This window comes from Corvus hawaiiensis, chromosome 4 (assembly GCF_020740725.1).
Source record: "Corvus hawaiiensis isolate bCorHaw1 chromosome 4, bCorHaw1.pri.cur, whole genome shotgun sequence".
Lineage (NCBI taxonomy): Eukaryota > Metazoa > Chordata > Aves > Passeriformes > Corvidae > Corvus > Corvus hawaiiensis.
Window position 1 is genome coordinate 13,053,953 of NC_063216.1, and position 16,586 is coordinate 13,070,538.

The window sequence follows — 16,586 nt, forward strand, 5'->3', positions numbered from 1 at the left end:
AGGGATTTAAGTCCCATCCTTTGCTTCTTGCTCACTGTGCTGCAGCAGAGCTGTTCTCCATCCAGCAAAATCATCCTTTTCTGTAAGGCTCAGCACAACAGATCTGATTCAGGAATGTTTCCCTTCCTCTTCATTCCCCTTGAATCTCTCACCCTGAGTCATCAGACTACAATATAACTTTAATGTGGAAAGTTTTGTGGGTATGTTTTGTTTTCTTTTAACTTCAGAAAAGAAAAGGTACAACCAGAGGGGGAAAAAAAGTGTCTCATGGTTGAGAGGACTCTTTTGACCAAGGAGTCACATGGCTCCCTGGCGAGCAGCCAAAGGAGTCATGAGAGATGTGGCCATTCCCTTCAGCACTCCCTTAACCATGTCCTGCCTGATGCCCAGCACGCCAGCGGCCACCTCATACCCCAAGGCCAGCAGCTCTCTGAGGCCAAGTCTTGTGTCACACTGCCCACAGTGGCTGTCTGGCTCCCAGGGAAGGAGAAGGCACTGTCAGAAATGACGCTCATGACTTTGGTGAGCAGCCCTTTCCCCGACCTCTCCCCGAGGGCATGCTTGGCATGGTGGTGAAGAGGGCGACAGCGATGCCGTGTTTCAGATGAGACGCAATTGCGCCGTCTTTGCTGCTTGTGGTCAGAGTCACTGAAAGTAATGACGCAGCACTTACGCTGCATTTTCTCTTTCCAAAATGCTGTGGCAGCTCTTGCTCTCTTGCCCCTCCCCTACCTTCAAGTCTTGCCAGTGCTGTTATTGCCCTATTAAAGCTGTGGGAAACTGAGGCAGGCAGAAGTCACGATACTGCTATTCAGCATCTCAGACACTAGCCCAGTCTCGGACTGTTCCTGTCTTCAACACAGAGTGAAACCCACCATGGGAAAGTGCAATCTTTAGAGAGACTGGCCCTGGCTAGGGTCCAGATCAATTAGAGATGTGCTTGGGCTTTTTCAGATGCTTTCCTGCCTTGCTGCCAGGAATGTCAGGACTGGTGCTGGTCCTGCATGTCCATACAGCTCTGCTGGGTGCTGCACAGCAGCTGCTGCATTCTACCCCAGCAGTGAGGGAAATGATCCTTGCCAAATTCACTTGAATACTGGTAGGATTAATTGACTTACAATCCTTGAATGAAACTATTATTAAATAGTAGTCACATTTGATAATTATGTCTCACTTCAGCCAGACTAGGAAGGTGGATATGATATCCAGTCCCAGTACTGCAGCACTTTAAGATTTTAAATTAGATACAACTCAAAACATTTCCCAGGCCCTATTGCATGCAGATAGTGGTTTATATCTTTCTGGCTTATGCTTACTTCCAGCTTTGAAGCCTGGGATGCTCTGCTATACCTCTCACGCAACAGCAAATGCTGCAAGGTTTTTGATGTGCTTTTCCCCTCAAAAAATTAAATAAGGTTTTGGACTTACGTCTGGCCTTGCTGATTCCAAAGGCCATGATTCTTTCAGTGGCCCGTGGAACTGATTTTGGGGTTTGTCTGGCATGGCCTCCTATCAATATTGTCTTCGCTGTATGTTCTTGTGAACTATGGCCAGATTCCCTATAAATTGCATAAAATGGGAGCCTGTGCCAAGGCTGCATTCAAAAGGATACTGTAAGAACAAGGCTGGTGCTGACTTTCTGTTTGGTACTCTTCTTGATTGCACTGAGTCACTCCATTGACTGCAGCAGAGTCACTCCTGCTTTATTAGCTTGCTGAGCTGTGGATATGGCCTCAGAGGAGAGAAGCCTTAGGTCCTTAGTGCTTAAAGGACAAGATATAAGAGCTTGCTAAAATGCTACACAGTGATGGCCATCCAAAATGAAATTATTTCAAATGCCTTTGGTTGTGCATTCCAAGTACGTGCAGGTGAGATGCAACTTGCCAGCATTACTTTTGCATCACAAATCTGCCAGTAACGTCCACAGAGTTCCATCAGGTTTGAAAGTGGTGCCACTGCCTAGTAACAGTGTGGCTGTACTCCAAATAAAACATTTGGAATGTGCAGGAACCAGTGAACTTGGTGCCGCTACATGGGGGAAATTCTTCTGCCACCTATCAAACACCTGACCCTCACTTCCACCCTCACTTGCACACTTGCTGTACCACTGGATGTCCTTTTTCTCCTTATTAGGAACTCAGGGTGATTTCTGACCTTGGACAAAGAGCTGAAACAAAGACTGTCAACATGATGATTAAGTGGGATTTTTGCATAAACGTGAAGTTTATCCTTTTTTAAGGGAAATCTGATCCACTGAAACAAAAATAAATGTTCAAAACCATAACAGCGATACGAGTACAAACTGTACGCGCTATTAAAATTATTTCCAGGAAAACAAGATACAATAACACTCTGATTTACTCTGTCTTGAGATCTTCTAGAGAATCTATGATTTGCTGTAAAATAATTAGTAGGTGATAATCATCTTGCTGTCAGCTCCTAGTGGAAGAAAGATGTTTTCATGTGAAGAGCAACTCTTGGCCTTAACTTCAGAAAACATGCCCATACTCCATTAGAACTGAACAAGGCAGTGAACTTTCAGCTCCATCTGGAAAACTGACTTTTAGAAAGAAAGCCCAAGAGGAAAGCATAGAAAAAACAACTCAACGTGTTATCTAAAGTTTTGTCCTAAAAACATATTGGCAGTAATGAAAGGGAGAAGTCATAGAAATGCATATGGATAGGAAAACTTACTGAGCAAATATTTAGGTCTCTGTATCTAGAATTTCTTTCCATTTTTGCTAGAGCAGTATATGTTCCTTAGGCATGTGTTATAGCAAATACAAATACATAGGAATTGTCTTGGCAAGAAGTAAACAGCAAGTCCTGCACAACTCTCCACAATGGAGAGAAAATATATCCTTCTACATTTGGGGGAGGATTGAAGGGACAGTAAAAGAGGAGAGGGTTCTAATAACCCTTAAAAGACTGAAAGACATTCTCCAGAAACATGCCTTCCTTGTCTTTTCTTCCAGAGTACTCCTGCGCCTACACTCCTGGACTTTCTTATCTTCCTACATAATTCTGGGCTTGTAATCCTGAAGCTTTTGGTGACAAGTTTCTTCAGCTCATTGACAGGGTATTCACATGTGCATGGCACAATTCCAGAACAAAAAAGTCATGGAGATTTTGCTTTTCAGTCATGGTTCTCACGGAGAGAGGCCTGTCTGGTTTTCACAGAACCCTTCCATGTAGAGTTTTACTGTAACACTACGCAAGTTACAGACCTGGGGTAGGCAGGAGAGATGCTCTACAGAAGGGCAGTGGAGCATCAAGGGGGAAAGAGCAAAAATAATGAGAAGAACCAAGCAGACAGGCGAACCTGGAGTTGCAAAAACTTATCTGTCAGGTAATTAACAGGTAGATGTGCTTTGCCAGCAGCCATGAAAGGCGCCAGTGAGAGTCCACTGAGGGTAAAACAACATGCAAAGTTTGTGGGCTGAAGAAATTGGGCTTGCAACATTAACCAGCTCTGTAATGCATGGTGTCGGCACGACTGTAGAGCTCCTTTGATCTACAGCTGGTCCCAGGTTTTTGTTGCTTGGGGTAACTTGGGAGGACTAGAGGGTTAAACCGTATTTTGGGGTTAGGAGGCTCTGTGCATTTCAGCCCCAGTTACACAGTCCTGTGCACTGAGAAAGCCCATGACACCATTCTACCCTCAGCATGCTATATTGCCAGGTACACATGGTATGTTTTTCCCATTGCAAAAAAGGTGTTTGTCAGTCTAACTGTATAATTGCAGGTCATTTTGTTTAGCTCTTTAAACTCTCTTCTGAGGTCTAGCCTTGTTGGGTGCTTAATACGCAAACATATCTCTATTCAATCTTACATATTCATCTGAATATTTCATATTGCTTTGTACCCACTTTTTATATTATGTTAGTAACCCAACATATGTACTAATTCCATGCTGTCGTCCTACACATTCTGGGTGCTGTCACCTTTCCTTATAATTTCTAAAGTAATTTTTTTTTTTCAATTTCAAGGCGTGCTAAACATCTAATTTCTGGAACCTGATTGTTTCAAAGGATTGAGAGAGTTGTCTTCATCCAAATGCATTTGGATTCAAGGATATTCAGGATTTGAGTGCTTGAGCTAGACCTTGGCAGGGAGAGGAGTGGCCAGCCACAGATTTACCAGAGCTCTCTGGTTTTAGACAGGGAATTTTATTCTGGGTCTCACAGTGAAATGCTGGACTTTACCTTCTAGAGCTACCAAGAAATCATACCACAATTATTCTCCCGTCTTTGTGTAGCTGCTTCAATACATGGAAATATCCTGTCTTAGGCAGGTAAGCCAAGCTTATGGCGGTTCAGCATAAAAATATCTTTTATCTTTTCTGCTGAGCAAAAGCATTAGCTTTAGATGAGCCTGAAAATACTTGATACCCTTTGAAGATTCACCTGTTCTGCCTATAAGCGAATACATTGCCGAGGGATGGTAAAGTGGAAGGAAGTCCTATTCCAAATCCTCTTAGAGAGGATCATTATTACAGTACCACGTCAAAGGAGAATCTAAGGATCTCAACAGCACTCTCCTTGGGCATTGTATACTGCATAACTAGAGGCTGAGAGAGCAAGCTTGCCCTAAAGTCTCAGTTATAAAATGTACAAGGTGTAAAAGCAGGGAAATGATGGATTTACATGCAGCTCAGTGACTGAGCCAGAGACAAACCCATTCCCGTAACAGTCAGCTTAATCCTGCCCTGATCTAACCAGGATTAGAAGAGTGGGCCAGGCCTGTGTAACCCTGACTGCACCAGCTAAAGTGGGAGCATCAATCACACCGGCTGGCATTGCAGGTGAAGCTGTGCCCACTGTCCCCTTGAAGGCTCTGCCTCACAGAGCAGCTGGGTTGTTCTCTGCCTGTGCAGCTCCCTCCGGCACTGACAGATTAGGAGGCAAACTCCAGGGACTCTCTCCAGCAGTCCTAATCTTTATGGATTAGGCATGACCACTTTCCTGTAGGCATACGAACAATCTGCATTCCTTCTAATCTGCTTCCCACAAGTGTGAAGAAGCCCTGTTGTTAAGGATACGGAATTGTAAGGATGTGGAAGAACCAGCAGAACAAATGCAAAACATGCAGAGGATTTTTCTTTCTCTACATTTCCTAACCAAGCAGTGACATCAACTCACCAATATAAATGATTTGTTGTGTTATGGTGTTAGAAAACATATCTGCTTTGGAGATTTGTGCTGCTATTACTACATACACACACTCTGTCTTATGAATTATTCTAAATCACTTTATAGCAAATAACTGAATTAACTGTGTCTATGTGCCAGCAGATAATCCCTGAAATAAACTTCTTAAGAACCGACTCTCACGTTGCTGGTGAATGCATCCAGCCCTAAAGAAGATGAACAGTGAAAGGGGAGCACCAATGGAAAATGAATGTGCACCACCTTTAAAAGCAGCTAAATATGTGTATGTGTACAGACACATGCACACTCCCACATGCACTGCAAGAAACAGTGGCAGTGTTCTACATAATCCTGGCATTTAGATATTTATATTAATTACACCAATATTATTTAATGGCAGCCTTATACTTTAAATATTGAATTGGATTACCAAAATATATCCAGCATTAAAATGCATCCGCTATTGGAGCCACAGTCAGTTTTCTTTTTCAGAGAGTCAGACACATTTCTTCTGGTTGTAAAAATGTTCACAGTGCCTCAGCAGGCCAAAGGCTACCAGGCAAGCACGCTGAAGAAGATTACTTTATCAGATAGCACACTTACAATATAGAAATCAATTTTATAAAGGAGTTGGTTCTTTAATTTTGGAAGTAGTTGACTAAAATTTAACTTTCTTCCCAGCTATTGCACACCAGACACTGAGGTGTGGTGCCCGTTTCATTTCATTTCACCATTGCCTTATCCATTCTGAAAACCCCATTTCATGACGATGGGATTTCTCCTTGACAGGTTTTGTCGCAGAATAACAGGGCAGCATCCCATCGCCCCCGGCCTGCATTCCCCGCACCAAGAGTGACTGAGCACGGACACCCCGCACTCCGTTTGCTCGCCCGCTGAAACTCGCCCCCTCTATCCCTGAAGGAGCAGCAATGCAGAAGCCAATGAGTCGTTCCCATAGCCAAAAGATGATAGAGATCTCGGGGAAATTTACCATAACCATTGACAGTCCCTGAGAGCTCACTAAATAGCAGCTTGGGAAGCATCCTTCCCTTCAGAGTCCGGAGAGCGAAGGTAGCAGAAACAGACACTGGTAGATAATGCTCCAACAGGCTCTACTATGCTTTAATCTTCAAAAGCTACCATTAGTAAGCCAGAGAAGTATATTTATACACCAGACAAACACCACAAGTTCAATAGGCTGCTCTCCATTAAGCACTGAAATAACTCCTCTTTCTTTTCACTTCCTACAAGGAGTGAGGCAAAGCACCGCAGCCCGCCCAGCTCTCCCGCCGCTGCTCCCGCTCTGCGGGAAGGATGGGGGGGACACAGCGGAGACGGAGCAAGTGTGGCCGGGGGCTGGGGCCAGGGGTGGCGTGGAGGGGAAGCGGGGGGCTCGGGTCCCAGGCACCCTGTCCCCCTTGGCCCCGCGCGCTGCTTTCTCCCCGGGAAAGCAGCCTGCTCCGTCCCTCCGGAGTGATGGATGGAGGGAGGTGCGCGTCGCTTTGGGGCTCCGCTTTGTTGGGTTTCACCTCCTGATCCCTTTCGCTTCTGCTCTGCTGGGCTGCAATAGGCACCTCCGCTGCGGCTCCGCGGGTCCAGCTCCGAGTGACCTGCAGCGGAGGGGATGAACTGGGGACGGCCCAGGGAAAGGCGAGAGAGCATTATTTATCCACCACAACTTCTCATTGTCGCGGGGCAGCGCTCAAAAGATCCCCAAGCAGTTGGCTTTAAATAAAGCAGGCATTGCTTCCCTTGTGTTTCCCCTCAGCAGTCGCCTTAGTATTATTATTATACTTCTATAGCTTTTGCTTTCGGACCTTATAATTATGTCACACAGCAAGGGAAACCGCCAGCATCCCAGCATCTGGTGTGCGGTTGAAAACTTTTGTTTTAAGATTTGAACTATTTATAGAAGGAAAACTTGGTAGGATAGTAATTTCCTACGGTTTTGAGAAAAATATGGCTACGCTTATATTAAAAGGGTGTATTTATTTATTTATTACGACTCCTTCCTCCTGTCTAAAAAAAAAAAAAAATAAATAAAACAAACCAACCAACTAAAGATAGCACGGCAAGCTTTTTTACAAGCTATTGGTCACCTACGCAGCAGACATATCCCTCCTGTGAACAGAAACAGGCGGCTCTGGCTGAATTGATCTAACGTGCTTCCATAAATCTAAGTGCTTTTAAAAATCGGTGGCCAAGACATGTGCATTTCATTAAGAATTAAGAATGCAGAAATAGGCTTTTAGTTTCTTTTTATGGGTGTGTTTATTCCTACTTTTCTCCCATAGCGGTGGGATATGTTTTTTCCATAGCCCACAGAAAATAGACGGACACACACACAGAGGAACACACGTACTTGTTTATGTGCATGTGTTCCTGTGCACGCTTACAGAGAAAAAACCCCACATACATATTAATCCACATATAGTTCAGGGATAGGACCTCAAATTTGCATCCGTCGGGGCATAAAAAACTGAGGTCGGCATGGGGGTGGGAGAGTAGGGAAATCCATCCGGCCCCGGCAGCCGAGATAAATGCGGGACCGGGGATGCCTAGGTGGGATTCCCCATCACCGACAGAGGTGAACCCCTCTGCCGCAGCCCCGGCAGCCTGGGCAGGCTCCGAACCGCCCCAGAGCTCTCCCGGGCCCGATCCCCGCGTTCCGGCACCGAGACTCTTGCCGTACCCCCGGGACTGGGGAGCTGCTCAAGGGAGGGAGAAGGCTCCCCGATTTTAAACCGGCTCCCTCCGCCGGGTACCTGCCGCCCCTAGCGCCCTCCTCTCCGCACGGCTGCCCCGCGGCGCGGTCGGGTCTCCTCCGGAGTGCAGGAGAGCAGAAGCCCTTGACAGTTCCCCGGCAGCCCCTCCGGACTCCGGCTGCAGCCCCGGACGGGCCCGGCTCCCCTCCGGCCGGCGCGGGGACCCCGGCTCACCACCCCCGCCACCCTAACGCGGCGGCCGGCGGGCGCAGAGACCTGCCGGGAGACCTGCAGGAGAGCGACGGCGGACACTCTCTCCGCAGCCCGCGCGGACTAGCCCAGCCGCGTCTTATCCACCGCAACGATAGATACAGATACAGATATTTTAAAAAGAGACCGAAATTCCTCGCAGTCCCACCCACCGACTCTCATTTCCCCCACCCCTACCTCCACCCCCTTCCTCGCAAGGAAAAGGTCCTGGAGCCAGCTCTAACTGCGGGACTGGAGATCCCTCCGGAGCGAAAGCAGCCGGTCGACGAGCGCCTCGGGGTTGGGCGCTCGCCGCCGGCTGCGGCAGCCCCGCGCTCCCCGGGATCTCCGCACACAAACAGCCTTCCCCCGACGGGCGCGAAGCAATGCCCATCTCCGGTTTGGCAGGAGGAGGAGTCGGGGTCGGAGTCCCCAGGGGAGACGCCGGCCGCTCCGCGTCCCGTTGCCCCGCCGCCCTCCCAGGTGCGCCGCCCCCGCTGCGGGCACGCCGGGCCCCGGCCTCCCCGGCGGGGCAGCCCCGGGAGTTACCTGGCGGTGCGTCCCTTCCCCCGGCGGGGTCCGACCAGCAGCGCCAGCACCGCCACCAGCACAGCATCTCCTCCTCCTCCGCCGCCACCACCACCACCATCCTCACCACCACGCACCGCACGGAGCTGCCGCCCGTGCTGGCTTCTCCCGGCTCCCTCTGCTCGTTCTGCGCATTGCCCCTAGGTAGCTGCTAGCGGGGGCATTGCAAACAGTATTTGAAAAAAAAAAAAAAATCTGGATCACTTACAGGTAACTCCCACTGGTAAGGATGAGGAAAATCTGAGGGTAATACACTGAGAGTAACACACTGCGAGATGAAAAAAGGATCATGGCTGAATCCCGTTTACACTCTTGAGTTCGCTTCCTTGGTTATTCCTTTCTGGCCCCCCCTGGTCGTAATTCCCCACCCTTTTTGGTGTCAGCTGTGGCTTGAATCTGAGTTGGAATCCAGTCCCTTGGGCTTGGGGGGGCTTTGTCTGTTTGTTTGTTTGTTTGTTTGTATTGTTGTGTGTAGTATTCCCCTGGTGCTAATGCTGCTCCCTGTGCAGAATGTGTGCTGCTGCTGCTGCTGCTGCTCTCGCTGTTGCTGCTGCCTCTGGGCTCCTGCCTGTCATGTCTCAGTGGTTGGAAGTTGTTACAGTGGGTTCTTGTGTTGGAATGAGGATGGTTTAAGGGATTTGGATGGCAGAAAGTGCCTCTCTCTCTCCCTCTCTCTCTCTCTCTGTAACTCTCCTGAGACCCGGGGCTGCCATTGGGCAGTCAGTCACTGCAATCCGCCTACTTTTTTTCTCTCCCTCTTTTTTTTTTTTTTTTTTTTTTTTTTTTTTTTTTTTTTTTTTTTTTTTAAGGGGAGGATGACAATGGAAAGACACTGATCTAGCCCGGGCTGCAATGAATCCGTGCTCCCTGGCTGAGCCTTCTCCGTACGCCTCGCCCGGCAAGCGCTCCTTTCGCGCTCCATGGGGCATTTTTAACTCCCCCTCCACTGCTCGGTGGGCTGCGAGCTCCCTGCGTCTGCCGTGGCACCCTTAGCTCGTCCTGAGAGAGAGCCTGAACGAGCTGGCAGCTCCCAACTCCGCTCTCAGTTAATTGCTTTATCGTGGCCGGTTGTCCCGGTTCCACCGAAGGGTTACGCCTTCCCTCCAGCCTCGGCGGGGGTTTGGCTGTTGTTGTCCCCCCGATGTTAAAAATTAAGCTTCGATTTCAGGAGCAACGCAAGAAAAAAGGGACGCATTTGTAGTCATAGCTTGACTGAGTGAGAAATAAAGACATGCACACTCGTGGCTTCCCGGCGAGATTGGGTTTCGCGTGAGAGCAGGAAAGGAAAGGACTAGTGTGGAACAGCCGCTGTAGGGAGCGAGCGGGGGGCGGCTGCCGGCGGCTCTCGACTCCCCACAGCTCTCGCCACTCCCGCAGGAAGAGCTTTCGTCTCCACTCTTCCCTCTCCTTCTCTCGTTTCCGAGAAGAGACGTTTCCCGGCAGGTTAGTTGCCTCTCCCCCACCTTCCCCCCGAGCCGAGCGATTCCTGCCCCTTTGGCACCGCCGCGCCCCGCGGCCAAGAGATGCTCGACCCTTCCCGCTCCGGCGGGCGGGAGCCCTTCGCCCCGAGCAGCCCCAGTCGTGCAGGAGACAGTCGCTCTTCCTCTGCATTGTTGGGCATCTGTCCTTCATTTCGGAAGTGCTGAGAGCGATGGTGCAAAGATGTGCGCTGCAGATACCGGGGCTGGAGATTGAAAACGAACCCCGAAAGAGAAACGGCCACCGAAGACAATTAAACCCAAATGCAGCTGAAATGAGCAACAACCAGGCTCCGAAGTGCCCTCGGTCTGTAAATGTTCGTCTCAGGTTAATTGCCTAATGACTGAAGAAGATGTCTTGGCTAAGAGCTCTACCAAACACCCTGGTAGCAACTCCTCCAGTTAACCAGTCCCAGAACGGGTGCAGCTGTCTCCGCGACACAACGAAATATTCACTCAGATGGAATGGAAATTGCAGAACTGGTGCAAAAACGTTGTATGCCACTCAATATGCGATGAATATCTTCTCGGGGTTTGGTTGCTTTAACCACTTTCATCTGCAATGTCAGCCCAGACGTTGGGGCAGTCAACATCCTTTGGAGAAACGCTGATCTCGATTAACAAGAGACGGAAGCTTAAGCCTTTCAACGATTCCAGAACCGTCTTATTTATAATTATTTAGGATTCTAAAATGGTCGTATTTATATTTCTGTAAGTGTGCGTGCGAGTGTATATACAGCAAAAGAGTTAGAGATGTATATCTCCTGCAGTGCCCTTTCTCCTGCTAGACATGGAGCTGGGGCAACTCTGCTAAACGTGAAACCAGGAGAACGAGTAGCCACTTTGAATGTTTTATTTCCAGCATTTGTTCCGCTTCGGATAGGTATTTTAAATGTGCCTCTGCTTTTAAAGATGTGCCTGGGAGGAAAAGGGAGGGGGAGAGCGAACTGTAAAAATGCAAAGTAAATGTTGGCACTGGAAAATTTCGGACTTGTGCTGGCAAAGTTTGACCCACTCCAGCTGAAACGAAGACGGTTTGCCAATTTCTAATTTTCAGGTCGAAACTGACTTTATCCACAGATGTGTTGTGTAGGGGAAGAAAAGTCGTATAAAGAAACCAAGCCTTGCAGCTTCTCTTCGGGGAGTTAGATTTGATTCTAAAACCAGGGGCCGGTTATTATGCCAAAAAATTACTGATGATGAATGATGATGAGGAGGAGGAGAATGACGATTATGATGATGATGATGATGAGAATAACCTTGTAAATTCCATCCAAATGGTTTCTATACGTATGTCAGCCGGGGTAGCGAGAACCACATTCATTTTGCTGATTGAAGACGAAAACATTCCCTTCAATAAAACGTCACACCGGAAGAGAGGTGCTGTCGGTAACGTCTAATATGGGCACTTCAGTATCTGTCACTTTTTTTTCCACAAACAGGTGTATTTTGGACAAAATGGGGGCAGAATGACACTGAAATAGTTGCCGACACTACAGGCGGGCAGGCACTAATAAACTATTTGCTTTTTTTTTTTTTTTCCCTGTCATCCATCTATTCCCAGCCGCGGTTCCGTTTTTACCCTAAGCCTGGGGACGGTCCGGAAGAAGGGCACGTCGGAAGCCGGGAAGGTGCGCCAGGCGGGCAACACACCGGGTCCTTTCTGGGAGGAACCGCGCGTTCCTTGTACCTCACCGAGCTCCAAGACCAGTGCCGGAGGAAAGAAGGCAACAATGAGTCTCAGAATGAGCGGTGTCTGGCCGATGGGAGGGCAGAGAAGGCGGTGGCGGCAGCACAACGGCAGGTGCCCGTGGAGGGGCCGCGGAGCGTATGGTCCCGCCGGCGGGACGGCGCCAGGCAGCCCCGGGCCGCGGCCGCACCTTCCGGCGTTCCGGGCATAAATCGCGCGGGTCTCCTCTCGGGGCCTCGCCGGAACTCCCAGAGCTCCACGTGCTGCCCGCCGCCGAGGCTGAGCTCCGGCCGCTGTCTGCCGAGGGCCGGGGGGACAGGGCCGACCCGGGCGGGCTCCCCGCGGCTGGACAGCCCCGGGGACGGCGAGGACAGCGGGATTTCGTTGGCCTTTACCGAAAACGCCGCAAAGCCAAGGCGAACTTCGACGCAGGAGAGGCGAGTGGGACCGGCTGTCCCGTTCCCCGCCGCAGCGTCCCTGGGAGTCCCGAGAGGGCGCGGCGTGCTCCGGCCCTCCCAGAATGGGCCGGGGTCCCCGACGTCCGTAGCTCTGTGCGCCCTCAGCTCGGATGGGCACGGAAGAAGCGTCCCCGCCGCCTCCCAAACGGGTGCCGACACCTTTCGTTGCTCCCTTGGGCAGCGCCAGCTCCCGCCTCCCGCATCCCTCTAACCGCACCGTGACCTTCTCCCCGCGGGGAAAGGGGATCTTCCCCGCTCCCTTTGGAGCTGCCTGGCTGTCACCCTTCTTTTCCTCCAGAATAAAGAGGAAAAGGGTGGGGTTTGCCCCCAGATCTCTGAGCGGGGTATTGTCCTCGACTCCATCTTTCTGAAAGACACATCACTCATCCCCAGACCTTCCGCTGTGATTTGCATCTGTGGTGCTGCTGTGACTTTTAATTTCTGACGTATTTATTAATTAAACGGTACCCGAATGCTCTGTGATCTTGGCAGGAAATATTTCTGTTTCAGTCCTGCCTGAGGTCAGTATTTGATGTGACCTGTTTTCGCGAGGGGTTAAATGGAGTTAGCGGGGCTGCAGATGCTTTACGCTTCAGTGCCTGGAAACGTAATCGACAGAAATATTAAGGGATGCTTCACCTCACGCCTGTTTCTCCAGCAAACTGGGGGACCGGAAATAGACACGGAAACAACGGAAGATCCCCGAGAGGGAGGACTACCTGAGTGGGACCCTGCTCTCTCCTCCTACCTGGAGAAGATAGTGGTTTTTCTGTGGGACCCTGCCATGTCACCCCATGCAACACCCCGGCCCGTCCAACAGTTTCTGTATTGCGTTATTTTCTCTCCCCTCGGTGTCATGTTTGCCACCGAAAGTGGAGCTTTTAGCACGTTTTATTCAGACACGAAGACGTGCTCAGCAGTAAGGAAAAAAAAAGCCAACCTGCCAAGCCTCCCCTCTTTGCCGTGGCTGACACGACAGCTCTCTCCTTCCCGCTGAAAATCAGCCGAATGCCCTGGAAGACAGACTGCGTTTTATCTGCCTTCACACCCCCCCTCACCCCCCCCCCCCCCCCTTCCAAAGCAAAGAGCTCACCAGAAAAGGCATCATTACACCCAAAGGATATGGTTTCAACAAAATGGTAGTTCCAGTGGATGATGAAAGAGGAAATAATTGCACCCCACATGCCTAGCCCAGAAGTAGCCCTGGATCTCAGAGCAAATTTCTCTCCTATTGTTCAGAGAAAGTGAAGTATCCTCATCGCCTTACAGGCACGGTGATGGATCTGATAGTTTCCGCAAAGGCTTTTACTGTTCCTGATGTCCGCTCAGTTTCACTTCCAGGCTCAGTCCGACAGCATTCTTGTGATTTTTGCTCTGCGTCCCTTCTAAAATAGCCAAAATTAATTTCGAAAAGAGATCTGCTTTCCAGACTGCAACAAGTGCCCAATCCTCTGTTCCCTTCCGCCGCAGCGAAAGCAATAGCTGTATTATTGCTCTTATTTTGCAAAGCGTTTTCTTCGAGCTCGCCTGCCTCTCTGTGAGGGGTGTGCTGTACAAAGTCCTCACACTATTGAAGTAGATAGGGTACCCTGTCATCGCTTCATTTATGGATACACAGCCTCAACAAATTCACTACACATCTAAACTCGCAGCAATCCGAGCCTGGAGGACGACAGAGCCCATCGCTGCCGACCACGGCTACGACAAAGGGCGGCACAGGTACTTGGCCTCGCAAAGGTTAGAGCACTGAAAAGACCTCCTGTCTCCAGCGGTCAGGATTTGGAGCTACCCCCGGGCATGTGCCTCAGCTGGGGCAGGGGCGGACGCGGGCTCCCCACCGGGGCAGGGTAGGGGGCAGCGCGGAGGGCGTCGCCCGTGCCCCTTCCGCATCCGCGCATCCTCCGCGGGTCGCCTGCGGGGCAGCGCCGTGCTCCGCCGGCCACCGCGGCGGCACCTGCGGCAGCAGGGGCGGGGCGAGGGCCGTGCCAAAAATACCTAAGTAAGCAAACACAAAGGGATGCGACCTGGCTGGTGTCCGCCGAGCAACCCGCTGGGAACACTCCCGGGACGCAGCCCGCGGGTCTCGCCGGCGCCCTGTAAATGGGACAGCTCTGCTCTTGCTGCCCGCAGCTGCAGGAGCTGGGGGTATACAGAGCCTGCCGCTCCCTTTCTCATCCCCGAGGAGCCCAGATTAATTCCTTCCCCCCTCTGTTTAACCTTAATCCGCGGCTCTGGCGTGCTCCCTCTTGCAGATTCCCTCCCTCTCCTTGCCAGCCCCCTCCTCCCGCCGCTGCCTGGGCTCCTGACACGGGGGACGGGGCTGTCCTCGGCGCGCATCGTGCGCGGAGCAGCGCCCGCGGCGGCGGGTCCCCGCGGGCAGGGCCAGGCCGCTCCTCGCTCCCCGTTGCCCTCTCGCTCCGCTGCTCTGGTCGGGCTCCAGCCTGCTTGTCGCTCCGGGGAACTGTGCCCGTTCTCAAGCCTTTGGGAGCTGCCCTTTGGCTTCCCCGTCCTCTTCCACGTATTGATTTCAAGGTGGGAAGCGAGCGTTTTTGGATTGCAACTCACCTTATGCATTCTTGATCATAAAAAAAATAAAAATAAAAATCCCGCAGCTATGCAAAGACAGGATCTTTAAAGAGTTTGTAGCTCGACAGGTAAGGACTCGGCTGGGGCTCAGGAATGTGGAAATTCAACTCAAGTCAGCCTACTGCGACGAGCAATATTAATAAGGGCATACAGGCACTGGGGGAGAGGCAGAGGGAAAGAGGGCGAAACTTGGCAACCAAAATAACCGCGTGCTCTCGATTGGGGTGATCAAACACCGGGGAGCAAACAGCGGGCTCCCCGGGAGCCCCCGCCGCACCCTCCAGGGCCCCGGGCCGGTCCCTTCGCCTGAGCCCGCTTGGCTTCCCGGGAGCACCAGAGCAGAGGTAGCCGGACCAGTTGTCAAGTTAATTTCAACACGTCCGTGTGATGGATAGAAACGCAAATTGTGTCTAGGCCTGCATAAACCAAATCCCTGAGCGCAGGTTCAGAGCAGGGATTCCCCTCCTCCCGCCCCTTTCGCCTAATACCTCAGCTCTGCTCTATTGTCCCAGCAGCAGCGCCTGAGTTAACTCTGTCAGGCTGCCTTTTTCTTTTTTTTTTCCTTTGAGGGTACTGCAAGCCAGAGATAATATTTAAGTTCGCTTAAGCAGTACAAAATAAAAGGATCCGTCATCACCCGCGACCGGCTCCCTGCAAGCTCGGGGCGAGCAGAGCGCCCCGCCGCCGGGCATGGCCCGGGACCAGGGAGACCCACGGTCGTGCTTCGGGGGGCTGCCGGCGCTCGGACACCCGGGGGGCGGAGAGAGAAATAACCACATCTTTCCTTTTCTTTTCCTTTTTTTTTTTTTTTTTCCTCCTTTGCAGTATTTTTCTCCCAACTCTGCACTAACGTGACCCAAAAGCCAAGGAGATTTGTCGTGCACAAGGACTTACCCTAATTTGACATAGATGACTCCAAAGCATAGAAACACGTAGAAAATCCACTTCCGAAAGTTTCTGTGCATGATCTAGGAAATGGACTGAGCCATAAAAATCGCACAAAAAGCCGAACTGATCTTGTCGATTAAATCCCAGTCAAGAGCATTGCTGAAGCTACCCGGGAGCAAAGCTGGCCGAGCTGTAAAAACTCAACTCCGCGCAGATAGGCAGCTCTTCCCAGAGCCATGGTGACCGAAACCGGCTCTGATATTAAAGCTAAAGAGGAAGAAAAAATGGAAAGGGCTGCTCAAAAGCGTAAAACAAAGCCCCAAGACAGACAGTCTGAGGGAGAGAATGAGCAAGCACTGATCTTGATCAACTGCCTCATAGAGCCCTGAAGTTCAATCTGTTTTTACTTGTTCTGACTTCCCCAGGTAACACTACGTATCTTGCAATCTATGGCTCCAGGTAGGAGGATCTCTCTCTCTCTTCTCTTCTCTCTCTCTCTCCCGCTCTTCCCTCCACCCCGCATGTGTCATATCTTATCTGTGTGTGCGTGTGCGAGTTGTGCGTGTGTTTGTGTTTCAAAAGGCATGTCCTTAAGCCGGAGTGTTGGGGAAAACACATGAAACCTATCCAATAAGGGAAATAAAGGACTCGTCCTCTCAAACCGAAGCATTTTTTCATTTCCTCTAGTATGGTAACGCGGCTGGATTTGCAATGTACAGACTTCGCAAAAGAAACTGTTAAAACTTTTTTCTCTCTCTCTCGCTTTTTTTTTTTTCTCCTCCTTTTTAAACAAA

At 50.6% G+C, this 16,586-nt stretch overlaps 1 protein-coding gene across 4 annotated transcripts in view; it reads right to left on the reverse strand.

Annotated features, from left to right (window-relative positions):
- The window catches only part of WNT7B (Wnt family member 7B), a 95,061-nt gene extending 78,878 nt beyond the window's left edge, over positions 1-16,183 (reverse strand). The window contains exon 1 of one of the 4 annotated variants that reach the window (XM_048302275.1): positions 15,799-16,183. In XM_048302275.1, coding sequence (XP_048158232.1) covers positions 15,799-15,869 — 71 coding nt within the window. In that variant the 5' untranslated portion in view covers positions 15,870-16,183. Of the gene's footprint in view, positions 1-8,302; positions 8,505-8,653; positions 8,799-8,900; positions 9,351-15,798 lie in introns of those variants that run through there. The other 3 variants (XM_048302274.1, XM_048302277.1, XM_048302276.1) reach the window with 3 other exon arrangements.
- Positions 16,184-16,586: the final 403 nt, after the last annotated feature.